This window comes from Chelonoidis abingdonii, chromosome 3, assembly GCF_003597395.2.
Source record: "Chelonoidis abingdonii isolate Lonesome George chromosome 3, CheloAbing_2.0, whole genome shotgun sequence".
In the NCBI taxonomy this organism is placed as follows: domain Eukaryota; kingdom Metazoa; phylum Chordata; order Testudines; family Testudinidae; genus Chelonoidis; species Chelonoidis abingdonii.
Window position 1 is genome coordinate 202,154,255 of NC_133771.1, and position 17,699 is coordinate 202,171,953.

At 42.3% G+C, this 17,699-nt stretch overlaps 1 protein-coding gene across 3 annotated transcripts in view; it reads left to right on the forward strand.

Moving 5' to 3' along the window:
* Positions 1-17,323, forward strand: part of SERTAD2 (SERTA domain containing 2) — a 114,923-nt gene extending 97,600 nt beyond the window's left edge. For all 3 annotated transcript variants that reach the window (XM_032776564.2, XM_075064449.1, XM_032776563.2), the window contains exon 2: positions 11,352-17,323. In XM_032776564.2, the coding sequence (XP_032632455.1) occupies positions 11,356-12,315 (960 nt within the window). In that variant the 5' untranslated portion in view covers positions 11,352-11,355 and the 3' untranslated portion in view covers positions 12,316-17,323. The remainder of the gene's footprint in view (positions 1-11,351) is intronic.
* The last annotated feature ends 376 nt before the right edge of the window (positions 17,324-17,699 follow it).

Sequence of the window (17,699 nt, forward strand, 5' to 3'; positions counted from 1 at the left end):
TGATCCCTAAAGGGAGTAGGCTTGAGTCTCGTGACCACGTTCACACTTGACTGATGCCCTTGGTCACTGTTTCAAGGAGGCAAAAGAGAAGTTCTACACAAGGTAGAATATGTCAGAACTGACCTTTTGGCTGCCTGGAGGCTCTGGCATAAAAATAATATGTATTGCCCCAAAACAGTTCATTCCTGCTTTAAAGACAGCTCCATGCCAGACAGTAAGCAATGTGTGTGTGTTTTACATATTAATACTTGATTCTAAAAACACATCACTTGTTCTCCTTTGTATCAGAAAGAAGATCCAATCACCTGTGTTATACTGCCTATGCTATTTGCTCGTGATTTCTGTTCAAGTGACCATTTTAAAATGCCTGGTCTTCCTTGCATATACAGCACCTGTGTACTTTGGAGCACCTCCTAATTTTTTCAGTGTAATTTTTAATGGCTTAACAAGCTAAGGGAGGGTAAATTTGATTTCAACTTGTATTAGGGCAATAAAACTTAATACAATTTCTACTATTATGAACGCTTTTATTAACACAGCCATAACATACAAAACCTGTCCCTCTTTCAAATGATTATTTAATGAGGCCCTAATTTATTTTAAATTATATTTATTGGAGCCTGTTCCAGCTTTATCTGACATAGTTTTGTTTGAGTGCAGTTTGTCAAAAACATTAAACCAGCTTCTCTTCTTCCAAGAGAAAAGGTTACACTTAGCAAACTGACAGCATTAGAAACTGTTTCTAATTTAATAGAAGCATATGCTTCCTGCAAAACTTAGCAGACTGCAAGAGTAGAGACTTGCTTCGAGTGGCTTTGCCTTTTTTAGCACAGTAAAAACTGTTGGAGATTTAAAACGAGAGAGTTGCGGGGAGGGGAGGAGGGGTTGCTTGCTTAAGTTGTTCCAAAAAGGTTAACTTTCTGGTAGGTTTCAATCTGCAAGTTTAAGGAACTATCGAGAAAGTAGTGCGGGTGGTGTGCATGCAGATCTCAGTTGAAATTCAGTGTCTGATCATTAATAAACAGCAGGAGCTTGCCTTGCCCTCTGGGCCTCAAATAGTACAGTATGCAACAAGGGAGTGCAGGCAAGGCACGAGGATGGAAACAGTAGTATCGGATTACAGTTTCAAAATATCACTGGAACACGTTAGCTGGCTTTACGCTATTGACTTGCTTTATAATTGCATTGCTTATTTGTTAGGGAAGGCTTCACCTTACTTTCCAATTAACATGGATGTCACTGCAGGGACTTCAGACCTCCTGGAAGTGCAAAGTAGAACTCCAGCGATAACAGCGGGACTTCCCATGTTCCTATACTGAGATTCTAAACTTCCTCTGGAATCCTAGCATTACGACTGCCATAACTTTCATTACGCTGCACTAAAACCTACTTAAGATAGCTACTAAAAATTTCCCCTGTGGGGGTTTTTTGTTGTCTTTTGTTTAAGTATTATTATTTAATTTACCAGGTGTCAGTGCGTCTACTATGGTATCTGTATAAAACCAGCCAGATTTTCAGAGGAACTAAACACACATAATGGCTGTCATGACTATCGTTGTGCATGACTGGCACCTCTGAAAATTCTGGCTTGAGTTGACATGTATGGAGTGCATTTTTCTAGCCTCTACTATTGAGGTTTAAAACTTGCTGTAATCCCCCCACACACACACACACACATACACGGTACACCCAGACTACCCGCCATATCGGCAGGTAGCAATTGATTTTTTGTGGATTGATATGTCGCGTCTCATCTAGATGCAATATATCAATCCCTGAACGCGCTCCTGTCGACTCCGGAACCCCACCGGAGCGAGCGGCGGTAGCGGAGTCGACACGGGGAGCTGCGGATGTTGATCCTGGGCCATGAGGACCCGAGGTAAATTGATCTAAGATACTTTGACTTCAGCTATGTTATTCACGTAGCTGAAGTTGCGTATCTTATATCGATTAGCCCCCTCCCCCCAGTGTAGACCAGCCCACAAAAGCAAATGGCGGGGGGGGGGGTAGCTTCCTACAGAACACACCCTCAAACCACCTGGCATTTACAGTTTTTGCTAGCACTTTGAAGAGAAGGCTGGTGGATGTGAGTGATGCCCTGTGCTCTCTGGGAGTGCGGAACTGTAATTTTTGATATTCAACCGAGAGAGTTTTGCAAATGCTTATTAAAAAATATTTTTACTCCTTAAAAAAAAAAAAAAAAAGTCAGTAGGAGATGCAGGCAGGTGAGGGATCCGGCTGAGGGTACGGGCTCTGGGGTGGGGCCAGGGATGAGGGGATTGGGGTGCGGGAGGGGGCTCAGGGCTGGGGCAAAGGGTTGGTGTGCGGGGGGGTTGAGGGCTCCAATGAGGGGTGTAGGCTCGGGGGTGGGGCTGGGGATGAGGGATTTGGGGTGCAGGCTGTCCTGGGGCTGCGGCGGGGCCAGAGGACTCCCCCCAGCAGGAGCCCGGGACCAGAGGAGAGGCGCCTTTCCCTCTCTGCATGGCCCTTGATAGCTTGCTGCGCGGCCACGTGGCTTAGAGGGAGCTTGGGTCAGAATTGACCTAAAACTAACAACTTGGTATTAGGAAAAAAACACTGTAAATGGGAAATCCTAACTATTATAAGTCAGAGAGCAGAGCAACCCCAGTATTATCCCTTTCCATAGAGCCTTCCATCTCTTCTGGCTTCTCCCACCCGTCATGTGCCCATAATATCAAGACCTGGGACCTAATTCTTGCCTACAATAGTGTAACTCTGGAGTAAAACTCCTTAGGAGGAATCACACTGGTGTTCAGCCTGCATCATAGAGATCAGAATCAGACACTAAGAAGTCTTGCAAAAACAGTTAACGTACAGATTCTGAGCCAGCTGCAGCATATCAAATCTAGTTGCTTATTACCATGAAGTATGTACTGTACTAGCTACCTAGTGTGACATTGCTATGCTAGGATTTAAAAACCCCTTTGTACCAAGCAAACAAAATCTTTAAGAAAGTGTGTATTTAAGGACTGTGGGTGTTTTTGTTTTGTTTTTTAAATCAACATAATTTGTTCTTCTAATTCCTTCGGCTAAAACCCAGTACGTATGGATTTAAAAAAAAATACAAAGTGAAGTGAGAAATGGATGCTAGATTTGTTCGCTTTCTCCAGCCAGAGCTGAGTAACTGCTTTTTATCCTTGGAAATGACCCCTCCTTTCTAGCTTTAACAAGTGGTTGTGGGAGAAGGGATCCATCGCTCCTTTAGGAGGCTGGAGGGCTTCCGTCTTTATGGACAGATTTAATCTTCTGACTCCTTCCTCTGGCCAGCTGGTGGTCATAGGCTGGCACAATCAGTGTCGTCTTTGCTAGGAATTTAGGGGCCAGATCGTGGGCCTTGCTTGGGCAACACAAATCAGCCACAAAACAGGGAGGTCTGGCCCTGTGAGGGATTCACTCCAGGGTGTGGGCGAGGGAAAAGGTGTGTGAAGAGGTATGCTTTTGCTGTGCTCACTCCTCACTGTCCAGATGGCCTCTTGACCCCAGGGGTGGCTGGGTATAATTTAAGCTTGTCCCTCTGGCTGCCCTGACCAACCCTAGGATCTGGGATTATCAAGAAGGCTTAAAGTTGCCCACTCTGTCCTGGTGCCAAACACAGATGGGCTGGATCAGAGCTGTCCCATGATGTTGCCAGTTGAATTACCCAGTTGACCCAAGATGCCCTTTACTCGTGCTCCTGTGGCATTGCATGCCAAACCCTGATTCCATTGAAGTCTGTAACAAAACACTCGCTGACTTCAGTTTCACCAGAATTTGGCCCTTTGAGATTTGAAGTAGGGAAGAGAAATAATATTCCATGTTACAGAAACAGCACAGAAAGTGCCTGAAAAACTTAAAATCTCAGAGCGATCACCACTGAGGCTTGAAAAGCTGTGTACTCAAAGTTAGAGAAAGTTTCCCCAATTCCCTTTTCAGCCTGCAGCATTTGGGCTTTAGTTTTTTCTGAGGGAAAAGAGAGTGAAATAATCCATTTTACCTCTCTTTTAATTTTTATCTAAGTGCTGTGGTTTCAGCTACACAGGATTTCAGTCAGGAAGTAGACGCTGCCAGGTCTGCTTTAAGCCACCCTCCACACATCAGCTCCTCCTAGTTTTTTCTTTCCTTTAAACTTTGGACCCATGAGGACAAATCATTGCCTGTGAATTGTTGAGATTTATATGAGTATCTTTTAAAAAACTCTCCGGGTTAGCTTTGAGAGTGAGTCTCAGACCATTCGGTATCAAGAACTCCTAAAGTTGACTGCGCAAGTAAAAGGATTGGGGATATGGCTTCTTAAAAATCCAATTCCAATTCTGTGGATTCTGCAGGATATATTTCTTGAGGTGTTAAACTGCTTTTTAAAATAACCTTTTTATTTCTTCGTTAGCAGTGAGGGCTGTTGCATTCTGGAATAGCTTTTCCAAGAAAAGCCACTGTGAATGGGAGACATTTAAAACTAAACTGGGAAAAGCCTTGCAGTATATACAGTAGGGAACAAGCCTGTATTGTCTAGGGACAAGATGACCAAACCGTTTTCTTTTTCATTTTACTTTTTATGGCTCCAGTGCTGCAGTTCTTATTTAGGCAAAATTCCCAATTAGTAAAGACTTCAGGATTGGGCCCAGCAATAGTAAAGACTACCCTGATGACCAGGATTGGCAAATACTACTTCAGAGATGTGTATGGATCTGTGTTCTCTAGAAAGTGAAGGGCTCATATCAGTAATTAGGACCAGAAGTGTTACAAGCCTCCCCACACTTACTAATCATTTTGCCGTTGGCTTTAGACAACCACCATCTTCAGACTGTTTCTCTTCGGTGATACAAAACCAAAACCAGTTTCTCTTCAGTGAAACAAAACCAGATTCTTCATGAAGGGCAAAAGATGTTTTTCGATAACGTCGCTTGTCTTTTTAATTAAAAACCAAACCAAACCCACTGTGCTAATGACACCAGCTTTACTCTTGTAAAGTTCATCTTCTTCTAGAGTGTATGTAATCATCCTAAAGTGCAGAGGACAAAAAAGCAAGTTCAGACTTACTGAAACAGAGTCGATGGTTCTTAGATGCTTTTTTGGACTGGGTCTTCCAAAAGCTGGAGCCGGTGCAGCTTACTTTGTGGCTAATATCTCTGGAAAAATCTCAAAGCAACTTTTCTTTTTCTTTTGAATGGCTGAATCAGTTCTACATTGTCTCTCTTTAAAAGTAGCTCATGCCCATGACCACATCAAACCTTAAAACACGTGACCATAATATGTAGTCGGTCATCTTTGGGCTTGACCTGAATAGCACTAAACACAACTACAGAAATATGTTGCAAGAGATTACTAGAAATGGGATACAAATACCAAGGAAAAGGAACCTGTGTAGCCAGGAAGAGGTCCTGAGGTCACTGTAAACCAGCTCCTAAGAGATGTAATATACTTTGGAGTTCTTACTGGGCACTGCCTTTCTGAGAATACCGAATGGTCCATGACAGCGCTGCATTTTGTCGGGTTGTTTATCCCTGCCTTGTATAATTGTCTGACTCAGACTTACTGTGGCTTCCTATATGTGGAGGGCGTGAATATATTTAAGTTTATGCTAATTTTTACTCTGTCTGGCCAGACCGGTAAGTTGGCCTTCTCAGTTCCTCAACAGGAGTTTTGACTTGGGAGTGTAGGAGTGGGCTCTTCACCAAGTCCAGTGGAGTCAAGTTGGAGAGAGTGTTTCTTAAGTGGTGCATATTGCCTCGGTATCTTTTACTTTAAATCACTCAATACTTTAACAAGTCAAGATGTGCAAAATTGAAGAGTTTTCTAATGTAGACCCAAGATCACTGGTGGTGGGGTGTGGGGGAGTCATGTAGGATGAACAAGCAGTTGATGGAAATTGAGAGACTCTTCTTTTTTCAAAACAATTCCCATTTATGCTCCAGAATTAAAATATTTTTAATGCTAGCTTTAAGTTCCAATGCTAGTCATTCTAGTCCCCTAATTAGGGAAATGAAAATCTCCTTGTGTAGGCTAGAAGTAGCTACTTCTGTAGATTGAGAGTTTTAGACCCATTTGATAGGGGATTTCTGGAAGGGCGAAATACTGTAAAGTTAGTAGATGAAGTTATGAGTTACTTGATACATTCTGTCTTTAAAAAAGACACCACCAGCACTCTGTTTGAACTGAGCTACATAAAGGCTGAATGATATGTGAAAGCTAGACAGTCATGTGTACAGGAAGTCTTCAGTCATTTCTAAGCTTCCTGGAAAACAATGTAGAGAAGTTATTTTGTTTATTGGTTGTGTGTGTGTCCTTTGTCACTTTAGGAGCTTACTTCAGGTACCGTGCTCTTTGGTGCCTAGTAGAGAAACCAGCTCCTTTAAAAAACAAAAAACTTGGCATGGGAAGGCTCTGTTAGCCACCCAAACAGCCTGCTTTCCTCTTAGTGGGGAGGGAGGAAGGCTTTGCTTTGTATGGTGAATGTTTTCTGATATTAAAACATTAACTACTTCCAGGGTCTGACAAACTTTAAACCTTCTCCAGCAGATCCCACACCATTAAAAAACTCGCCTTTAAATACAAATCTGGAGAATAAGTACTAGATAAGTTCATGGAGGATAGGTCCATCAATGGCTATTAGCCAGGATGGACAGGGATGGTGTCCTGGCCTCTGTCTGCCAGAACCTGGGAATGGGCTCAAAACACTTTACTTTGATGTATCCTGTGTCTGTCAGCCTTGCGATTCTGCTCTTGGCGCACACATTTAAAGTGAAAAGAAGCATGCCACTGCAGAATTTAAACCAAAAAAAAATGGCTGATCATTCCGTGAAATTGGCACTAGAGTTGAGAGAAAACACAGACCTCCATGGGGTAATGCTACATTTCAGAGTTTTCGTTCACCCGAGATTCCAGGCACAAGGATTCTTGGTAGCCAGCCAAGAAATTTGGATTAGTGCCTACAGGTTCCTCAGCTTTTTTTGGTTTGATTTGGGTTTTTTGCCCCCTTTCCCCTTTTTAAATTGCATGTACAGCTCTACCCCGATATAATGCGACCCGACATAACACAAATTCGGATATAACGCAATAAAGCAGTGCTCCGGGGAGGCGGGGCTGCATACTCTGGTGGATCAAAGCAAGTTTGATATAATGCGGTTTCACTTATAACGCGGTAAGATTTTTTGGCTCCTGAGGACAGTGTTATATCGAGGTAGAGGTGTAACTCCAGAAAGAGATCTGGAGTTTGGATTTATTTTTAGGCATAAAGATTGACACCCCCCCCCCCACTTGTTTTAGATTCAATGTTAGACAAACTTCAGAAAGTGTCAGAGTATTTCCCTCACGCTTCTTTTACTCTGTCTCCTGCCCTCCACTCTGCAAAGGGTTTTTGCTTTTAAAACTGCTCCTAAAACAAGTTTGGGGCTGAGAAGAAAGATTGAAGATCTTAGATCAATTCACATGAAAGCTGCACAAGAGTTAAACCAGTGGGTACAGGCAGCACAGTCCTTCCTCGGGCCAAACTCCCATCAGGTGAATTGGAAATTCTGCTTGAGTAAGGAGTGCAGAAGTTGTCTCTTGGGATATGTCTATACTACAATAAAAGTCCTGGGGCACTGAGTCTTAGAGCCTGGGTCAGCTGACTCGGGCTTGCAGGGGCTAGAAAACTGCAGTGTAGAAATTCTGGTTCACGCTGGAGCCTGAGCTCAGCCGAGTCAGTAGACCTGGGCGGCCATAGCCAGGCCACAGCTCGTCTTTTATTGCTATGTGGATGTCCCCTTAGGGTCTGTCTGCATAGCAGCTGGAAGACAAAATGTCCGGCTTGTGTAGACATACACGAGCTAGCACACTACAAACAGAGCAGCCACAGGAGCATGGGCAGCATGAGTGCATTTCCAAGTATAATCCTGCCCGATTCTGGACTCAGGCAGCTCTTTGTTGCAACCACATTGCCCCACTCCTGGCCCCGAGATGTGGACAGGAGTAAGGGGGGCGCAACTGTGAATAGTTTGGGGGCCACTGCCGTAGACCTTTTATGGCAACACAGTAAGGATTGTGTAAGGGTCAGGTATGGGGTTCAGATCTACTTATACTTCTGTTGTAATTTCCCTCTGTGCATCTGGAGTTGATCTCATCTGCCACTCTGTGTTTTACCCCAGGGACTGAGCAGAGATGGCCTTGAGTAAATGAGAATCTTTCTAGGCCGCCTCCACTCCGCCGCTGTCCGATGGGGAGGGGATGTTAGAGCAAGGGAAACTGAGCCAAGGAAGCACTGCCCCACCAGCCCCCTGCATAGCCCTCCATGTGAACCCTGCACTTTGGGGGAGTGAGGTGTCAGGCTGAGGGGACAGCAGCTCTGTGGTTCGTTTTTTCATTGCAGTAACTGTCGGTGCAGCATTCCAGGTAACTGGAGGTGCATCTCTGCAGTGTTTCACGCCTGACTCGGTGCTCTCACTCGTTAAGCCTGTTTCAAGACACTCTCACAAAGCTCTGTGTTGTCTCCGGGTCAAACCATGTGAGTTCTCTGCTCCTCACTTTCTGCTTTATCCTCCTCACCCCAGTGAAAGGAAAGGGTGAGCAGGAAGCCAGTGGCAGCACAGCTCCTGGGTGTGAAGCACCACTCTGGAGTGCGGGAGCCAAGTGAACAATGCAAAGAGGGAGACTTTTGTGCACATGTGGGCTTGCTAGGGCCCTCTACCCCGCAACGTGCGATATTCCACCCCCCACAGTGGATTGATGCAGTGAGAGCAGCTTAGAGTGTCTCCCTCCTGCAGGAGTTTCCTCAGATGGGGTTGATGGAGCTTGTGGTGCAGGTAAGGGAGATGTATTGATGGCCTCTCTTCTTGACTGTTTAGATTAGGTCCAATAAAACCTCTTGTACAATATATTCATTCCATTTAGCCTAATTGTAGGGGAAAAAATGACTGAGGCTGAAATCTCACAAACACTGAAAAAAGATCTGGAGGCCACCTGTAGCAGAGAATGTATTTCCCCATCAGGCTTTGCAATCTGTTTTCCTGAGTAATAACTGTGATTCAAAAAACACCCCAAGCAAAACCAAACCTCTGTTTGCTTCCAGAACTATTGGAAGTTGCACATGGTTGACAAGTAGTTGAGTGCTGTGTGTACACCAAGTGTATAGCATAAGATGCGCCTCTTATGAAGATAGAATTTGGTTGTTGAGCTGGTTACTGTGTGTCTCAAATACGATGTTTTTCCACCCAATGAATACTGCTGGCAATAATATGGTCACAGTTATGGTACTCTGGTTAGATGGGAGTGACACGTTCTAGGCCTCTCTTTTCAGGTGCTCTCTAACTTTCTGATAAAACATCTGTGATTGGAAAAGCACCATGCTGCTTTCTTATGTCCTTGGGAAAGTTGGATAAAATTCCGATGGTCCTTTTTAAAATGTATCTCAGTGTTACGAAGGTGTGTGTGCTCGCTGACACTTTTTTAAAATGTTCTCCTCTGATACCTCAAAAGAAATTGTAAAGCTTCCAACTTTACATGGATGTAGGCCTCAGTGAGGAAGGTGCTTTGATTAGGCTTTTAAAAATAAGACTCATTGTGCAAGTGCAGTAGTGTGTCATATTTCCCTTTTGATTCAGTATGACTAGCGAGATACACGCATCAGATGCATGTGGATGTTATACACAGTCTAACAACTGGAAAAAGGCAGCTGATGTTTCTTCAAATAAACAAGGTGAAAAATGAGTGAAATGAAACTTTTGACAACATTGTTAGTCAACGTTTCCTGTTGTTTAGCCTAAATAGTGCCCCAAACAAAATGATGGAAGCTCCTTCCCTTAAGTAAATGAATATAGAAAATGGCAACGTTCAGATTTATAAAGGCATTGCTTCTCTGTGTTGCAAGGCCCAAGTGACTTAGACGCCCGAGTCCCAGTCCCAAAAGTGATTTAGGCACACAGGAGTGTAAAATGAAAATAGAATTCAGCCATGTCAGTGACTTAGGTCAGGATTCTCAAAGGTATTTAGGTGCCTAGTTCCCACTGATTTTACCTCAGTACCTTTGTGAATCTGGGCTGAGGCCTTGCAACCTTGAGCAGAGGAATACTGAATGCCTTTAAAAGTCAGGGCTTAAGATCCACAGTGACTGCAAATATGCAGGGCGAGCCCCCCAGCCAAAGGACAGGTGGTGGCAGAGGTAGGCTGTCAGACCATCATGATCCTAGTGCTCAGCATTAATAGGATGACAAATTTAACTGTGCATTTGTGACTGCCTCAGTTTGGGACATTGAAATGCCTAGAAACAAATACTCTTAATAGACGAGGATCAGTGATTTTTTTTTTTTGAGTGTTTTGATTATTGGGTGTCTGATTTCTGCAGGGTGGGTGCTCAGCACATTCTGGAAATCAGGCCTCTTTAAGGAGTCTAAATTTGGGCACCCTGAACTTTAGGTGACCCAAATTACTAGTCGCTTTTTGATGGTGGCTGTAGCTGTTAACATTACACTAAACGGGAGACTACACAGAAGAGAACAATCCTGCATTGGCAGGAGGATGGACTAAATGACTTGAAAAGATTTTTTCCCCTCATTTGTAATGTATGTGCTTTGGAGAGGTGAGACAAGCATTTCCCGGTCTAGACTTTATTTTAATCATTTGACTAAAACAGGTTGGGGTATGCATATATGTGGAATGCCAGAGAGTTGACTCTGCAATCTCTCTGTGTACAGTTGCTTGGAATTTTTTTAATTTAAAATAAAAAGGGAAATTCAGTATAAAACCCCCTACGTTAAATGCAGTGTTATGACTGGGAATGATTAATGCCTGTAGGAGAGCTGTATTTGAAGGCATACACCTAGCTGGGAGGAGGGCAGAACAGTCAGCCTCAGCACCGCAGAGCAGGTGGAAGCAGCAGCAGCAGATGCTGGAGAGGAATGGAAGAGCCTCGTTTCCACCCTGCGTGCCCACATTGGCATGAGAGGGATGTAACTAATGCACCTAACAGTGTATAGTGTAAATACTATGGGTGTGCGGTGGGCTGGATTATAGTTGCAGCTCTAACCATACTTCGAATTTACTTAGGTTTGTTTAAATTATCAGCTGTAGTGTTGTACTAAGGTAGGTTTTGCTCTGACTAGACCTATCTGTGCCTAATTCTGTTCTCTCTATTGCACCAGTGTAAATCAGGAATAACTCCATTGAAGTCAATGGAGTTACTCCAGTGGGAAACCAGTATGAGTGGGATCTGATTCAGGCCCCTCTGTGTCACGGGTATGTAGAATATCTGCCTAGGGTAGGTAGAAACTGTTTGACGCGGAGCTGTCGATGTGAAGCATAAAGACAATGTTTTGCTGTAAGATACAAATATTTTAAATGATTTATTGTAATGATTTCCCACGCCCCCACCTCTTTTTCAGATATATGTTGGGGAAAGGAGGAAAGCGGAAGTTTGACGAGTATGAAGATGGGCTGGAAGGCAAAGCAGTGTCTCCTACTGACGGTCCATCTAAGGTGTCTTACACCTTACAGCGCCAGACTATCTTCAACATTTCCCTTATGAAACTTTATAACCACAGGCCATTAACAGAGCCAAGCTTGCAAAAGACAGTTTTAATTAACAACATGCTGAGGCGAATCCAGGAGGAACTCAAACAAGAAGGCAGCTTGAGGCCTGTGTTCATCACCACTTCACAGCCTACTGACCCTCTGGGTGACAGCTTTCGAGAGGCTCAGCCTGCGTTCAGTCATCTTGCCTCTCAGCCAGTTCACCCCACTGACTTAGTAAGCACTACACCATTAGAGTCTTGCCTCACCCCAGCCTCTTTGCTTGAGGATGACACTTTTTGCACTTCCCAGACTGTCCAACATGATGGTCCTACAAAACTACCACCTCCAGCTGTCCAACCGGTAAAAGACAGTTTCTCCTCAGCCTTGGACGAAATTGAGGAGCTTTGTCCAACACCTACCTCTACCGAGGCAGTAGTAGCAGCAACAGAAGCAGCAGCAGCAACAACAGATGACTCTAAAGACAACTCCAGTGAGTCCAATGTTCAAAAGTCTGAGGGAGTCCAAGAGAGCAGAACAAGTGAATCAAAACTCATGGACTCTTTACCCGGCAATTTTGAAATAACAACTTCCACAGGTTTCCTTACAGACTTGACCTTGGATGATATTCTGTTTGCTGACATTGACACATCTATGTATGATTTTGACCCTTGCACATCTGCTACAGGGGCTGCCTCAAAAATGGCTCCTGTCTCAGCAGATGATCTCCTAAAAACTCTAGCTCCCTATAGCAGTCAACCAGTAACCCCAAATCAGCCTTTCAAAATGGACCTCACAGAACTGGATCACATAATGGAGGTGCTTGTTGGGTCTTAAAGTATACCGACTTTTTATGTACCAGTATATACACTTGGTAGTATTTTCACAACCCTTCCCTCCTTCCCCGCCCCTCCAAATTCACAGCACTGTGCATGCATCCTTGCTTGCCTTTTTTTAAAAGAAAAGGATCACACTAGTTTTTGCTTCAAGCAGAGTTGGAGTGCCTTCATCCGTGTATGACCACTTTCAATGTATTTTTTTTTAAGTGGTTCCTCAAGGAAGACCTAATACCCTGGTATAGGAAAGAATACATATTGTAGACAATATTACAATGATATTACGACAAAAAAATTGAATTGTAAAAGCTAAGCACAAGGATTATGTTGGGGAAAGCTGTAAATTTGCATGTGCATATTTGTCTATTTTTTCTATAAGTTTTATTGCAAGAGGTAAAAAATTTATTATTTAGATAATCTCAGTACCTTTTTGGCATTTTAGCCCTGTATAGGTTGACTTAGCAATTCAGCCCTTTGGAGGCATTAACTAGTCTTCTTTAAGTGTTGCATTTACATGGCTGTTTAGAAACTGCTGCCCAAATTTATTTTATATTTTTGTACAGATTCTGCAGTTTATTATATTGTTTTTTCTAAAAACAAATGCTGTTTATACACACAAAATAATAGCTATTTTGATAGGATTTGCTCACATAGTTCCTGCATAATTGATGTACAAGAACCACTTGTACTTTTATACAGAGTTGTAATGTTTTATATGTGTATGGTGCAAAGAGAAAAATGGATCAAATAAATCTGCAGTTAGGTCTCCCTGAATGCAAGCAGTGCTTTAAGAAAGGGCTGGGGGCTGTTTCACAAATATTTACTTGCTGCTGTAGCCACCTGTGCACTACTGTGATTTGAAAACTTAGAGCCATGTCGACTCCAAGACCTATGTTAAACAGTTGGCAGGAGATAATTGTGAAACTTCATTCTAAGTGTTCTCTTGTGAGATCAAGGCTACTGAAAACCTGATCCTGAAGCCAGTATGTCAAGCAAACGTATAATCTTTTTATTTTTAAGCAAAGTTTTTTGGTTTTTTTTCTAAATTTGGAACAGCCAATTGTCTTTTTGTTACTTGAAATATGTTACCATTTTAGCAAGTCGGCATTTCCTTAGCTGAAGTGATTGCGAATTATTTTAATGGGAATATACACACCATTTACAAATACATCTTTGTAATTTTTCTTAAAGAAGATATACATGGTATTTGTTCCAATTAATTTGTGTTCAAGATTCCACTTGCCCTTTCTTGGAGCATTCTTTCTCCCTCACTGTGTTAATAAGTGCTGAAAAATGCAACTTCAGTATTACTGCAGTGAAGCTCATCTCTTATCTGCACTGGATGGACTTATTTTAGTATCCATTGCTGTTGAAACTGGAGCCAGTCGTGTGACATCACTTGGCATCTCCTCTAGGGTTCGTTTCTTGTATCAACTGTGTTACCTGCTTTACACTTTATAGACCTGTTTTACAATGAATATACAGACACAGCTTTCTATGCATGTTTCCTTCCCCAGTAACACCTGAGATGCACCAATAGCATTTTCGTATTCATTGTGCTGTACATTTAATTTAAAAAAACATTTGCAATGTATCGTGCCTGTTGCTGAAATTGCTATGGCATTTTAGTTTTTCAATGGTACTTTAGCTAATGAGTGCAAGTTACAACCTATATTGTTGACATGCCTTTGGCTTCTTTAGGAATAACTTTTATATTTATTTAAGAAATTTTAAATTATGTTTTATGTCTATTTGGCAATATTCAGTCAATTCTGCTCACTTCTTGTCATGGATAAAATTGGGTCTTGTCTGCCTTTAAGTAAGAAGGCAGCTTTATAAATTGGCACTTTAAACAGGCCATATATATTTACTAGTAAATATATATAATGCACACATAACACAAAGCAAATAAATTTTGCAGTGAAGGAACTGCTACTCTAAATGCAGTGCATCATGTACAATTAGGAAATGCTTCTAGATCCTAATTAATCAGCCAGTTTTAGTCTATTTTAAAGAGAAATGCTATCTGACACAACAAGATGTTGATATAATCGCAATTGTTTGCTTACAATATAGTATTTTCTAACTTCAAACAGAACAGCAGCAACCAACTAAAATTAAGGACCATTTTTAACTGTTGGCTCAGGGCTAGCTGGGGAAGGGTCGCTCTGTTTTGCATCCAGTAATGTTTGGCTGTTGTTCATTTAGCAACTTCCATTCCTTGTAAGAGAACAATCCTGCCACAGGCTCCACAACTTTTGTAACTGGAACACCCAAGGAATCATAGCAACCACAAGGTGTATCAATCTGTATACAAAAACCTAAAGCTATGCAATAATGGTGATTGTTCAGAACAATAACATGGTAAGCAGTTGATTATTGTTGTTCTAAGTTATTGTAAATCAGTTCTTAACAACTGCCCTTTCTTTGGATTAGTTAATTGTGTTTTTAGACAAGCACCATATGTTAGGCAACAGTTCAAATAAACACCATTTTTCAGAGCAGTGAACTGCTGTTTAAAAGTGGTTGTTTGAAGTCTCTTTGTAATTGCAGAACAAGAGAGAGAATCTCAAAATACTCTTTACCACTCAAAAGAAATCTGTGTATCCTTGGTAATAAAGTAGGGAAATCCTTAATATTAGAGCACACCTCTACCCCGATATAACATGACACGAATTCGGATATAACACGGTAAAGCAGCGCTCTGGGAGGGCGGGGCAGCGCGCTGCTGCAGACCAAAGCAAGTTTGATATAATGCAGTTTCACCTATAACGCGACAAGATTTTTTGGCTCCTGAGGACAGCGTTATATTGAGGTAGAGGTGTACTTAAAGGAAGTTGACAGGAGATATACAAAGAGCAAAACACCTGATGTATAAAATTAGGCAAAAGGTTGATAATTCTTATTTTGAACTGTAACCTTTAATTCTATAGATTGAAATGCTTGTTGAAATCTTCTGCTTTGGCAGTAACTTTCTTTCTATAGCATGGCCTTCTTGCAAAGGGCTGAGTGTAACAGTCAAGATAAGATTTCTTTATAAAAGATGAATACCCAGGTGATGTATTTTGACAATAATGTGCAATGAAGTGACAAGATGGGAGCAGAATAAAAGAGCTTTGGATTTGAAGTGATTTTTTCATAAGTTATTTATTCCTTTTTTTTCATTGTAAATATATTTATTTTATTGTGGAGCTAACAACATCTGGATTGTAACATGTACAGAATGTATGGTAGGAATATATTCTCTTGTAGGAATGTAAATCTGTATGGAAAGGGATGGGAGCCTGATTCAAAAAAAATGCATTGGGTTCTATTTGGGATATGCAAGGTTCATATTAATTCCCTCCCCCCCACACACACACACTCTTCCAACATGGGTCTGGTTGTTTGAAATATGCAAAAAGTATGGATGAGGGAGACTCTAATACTCAAAATTAGTCCTATAAATCAGACTAGTAATGCGTCCGTTCCTTTAAAGGGGCCTGCGCTTCTGCCCTTTAAAGTCAGGTGGAGTCTTGAGTAGAAGCAGCAGCAAGTTCCGCATACCACCACTGTTGCTTTAGGGATTGATCTTGTAAATGCTTGAGTAAAGGCAGGTCTACACTACCGCTTAACTCAATCTAACTTATGTCGCTCGGGGGTGTGAAAAAGCCTCCCCCCAGGCAACACAAGTTTCACTCTGTCCACACCAGCACTATATCGGTGGGAGACACTCTCCCGCTGACGTAGCTTTGTCACGTCACCGAGGTGGAGTAATTATGCCAATGGGAAAGCACTTTCCTGTCAGCAAAGCACATCTTCACAAGACACGCTACAGCCAATGTAGCTGCGCCATACAGCACTGTAGTGTACACTTGCCCTAAATCTTTACTGATGCAAGCAGTCCCCGTGAAGTCTGGGGGGCTCTATGAGCGAGTAAGAGTTTGCAGGGTGATGCCCTTACTCCAGAAAGTGCAACAGAACTGACACTGCGTTTGTGCAAAATGGTAAGACAGACAAAAAGTGGTAAATGCACTTTCCAAGGGCACCATGTTTTTTTGCATGAGTTTGGATTTTGCTATTGCTTACTGATCAGGCAGTCCTTGCTCATACGTAGTTCTCAGTGGAAATTTTTGCCAGCAATACAGGATTGGGCCCCAGTAACAGTCCCTGCTCAGAGTCCTAGTGGACTGTACATATCTGTATGCAAAGCAAGGAGAGATTCCTTTTAAAAGAAACTTCGAGGAGCAGTAAAGTATTAAAAATTAAAGGCATCTGTCTATTCATGTTCCTCGCAGTGAGCTACAAAATAAGATGATCGAGACGCCACCTGAAACGCCCAGTGTGAGACTAAACTCTTAGCTTGTGCTGCAGCCATTGTAGTTTTCTCCCTGCTGTATGTTAATCGCCTTCAGTTTTGTGATCTCAAAGTTTACATGTTCTTCAAAAACTAAATGAGCAAATTGTAATAGTTCCTGCCTGAGAAATGGGTTCACTCGCTCCGAGGAGGCATGAACATTGATTTAATTTTGAACGGATTTCAGCATCCTGCTCTTGTGAACATTGCTTTCAGTGCTTACATTAATGAGTCTGAATGTTTCTCAGAAATTAGTTCAGTCTGAGCTTCCCCGCCCTCCTCTTTCAGGAAATAGGCCTAATGCAAATTCTGGAATCCTTTTTAAAAAGAAACAAACTTTTTAGAGGGTTAACAATGTAACCCAGGCTAGAATCTGTAAAGGCAGAGATTCTGGAAAAGGTGTGTATATATATATATAGTGTGACATGTTCAGTGCATGGTGGTTGAAGAGGGCTTGTTATTGTCAAAAAGAAGGCTGTATTTTTTTCCCCCACAGACCTTAGCGCTGTGCCTTTTCTATGCAATATTACAGACATATACATTTGAACCCAGATTGCTGTATTCACATGTAGGTATGGGCTGTAATCAAAACAATTGGACAAATGTACATGGAAATGAGCAGTCTTACTTTTGTAGTTTTATATTATACAATAAACAATTAAAAGATACAAAACCCTTGTCCCTTATTTTTATGTTCATGACCCAAAACATTGTGTTAAAAGGGAATCCAGACAGGGTTTGGGAGACCTATTGACCGAGGAAGGGGGTTTGCATCCCCAGACTTCTCCATCCTCGTTAGATTAGGGTTGGCCTCGCCTACGGTTCAATGGGACTGATTGTGCGAGCAAGACATGCACTCTACCCCCTAGTTCCTCTGTGGAGATTCCCCGGGAAAGGTAAATACAGCTTTGACCTGCGTTGCCTGTGGAACTCCCTCCATGATAAGAATTTTCCTTGTAAGGGAGAAGGGCCAGTGGCAGTTGCTGGTAGCATAGCTCAGTTGGAGCCAGGCTGGACGAGGGGCGTGAGGGACCAGGACTGCCCAGGCA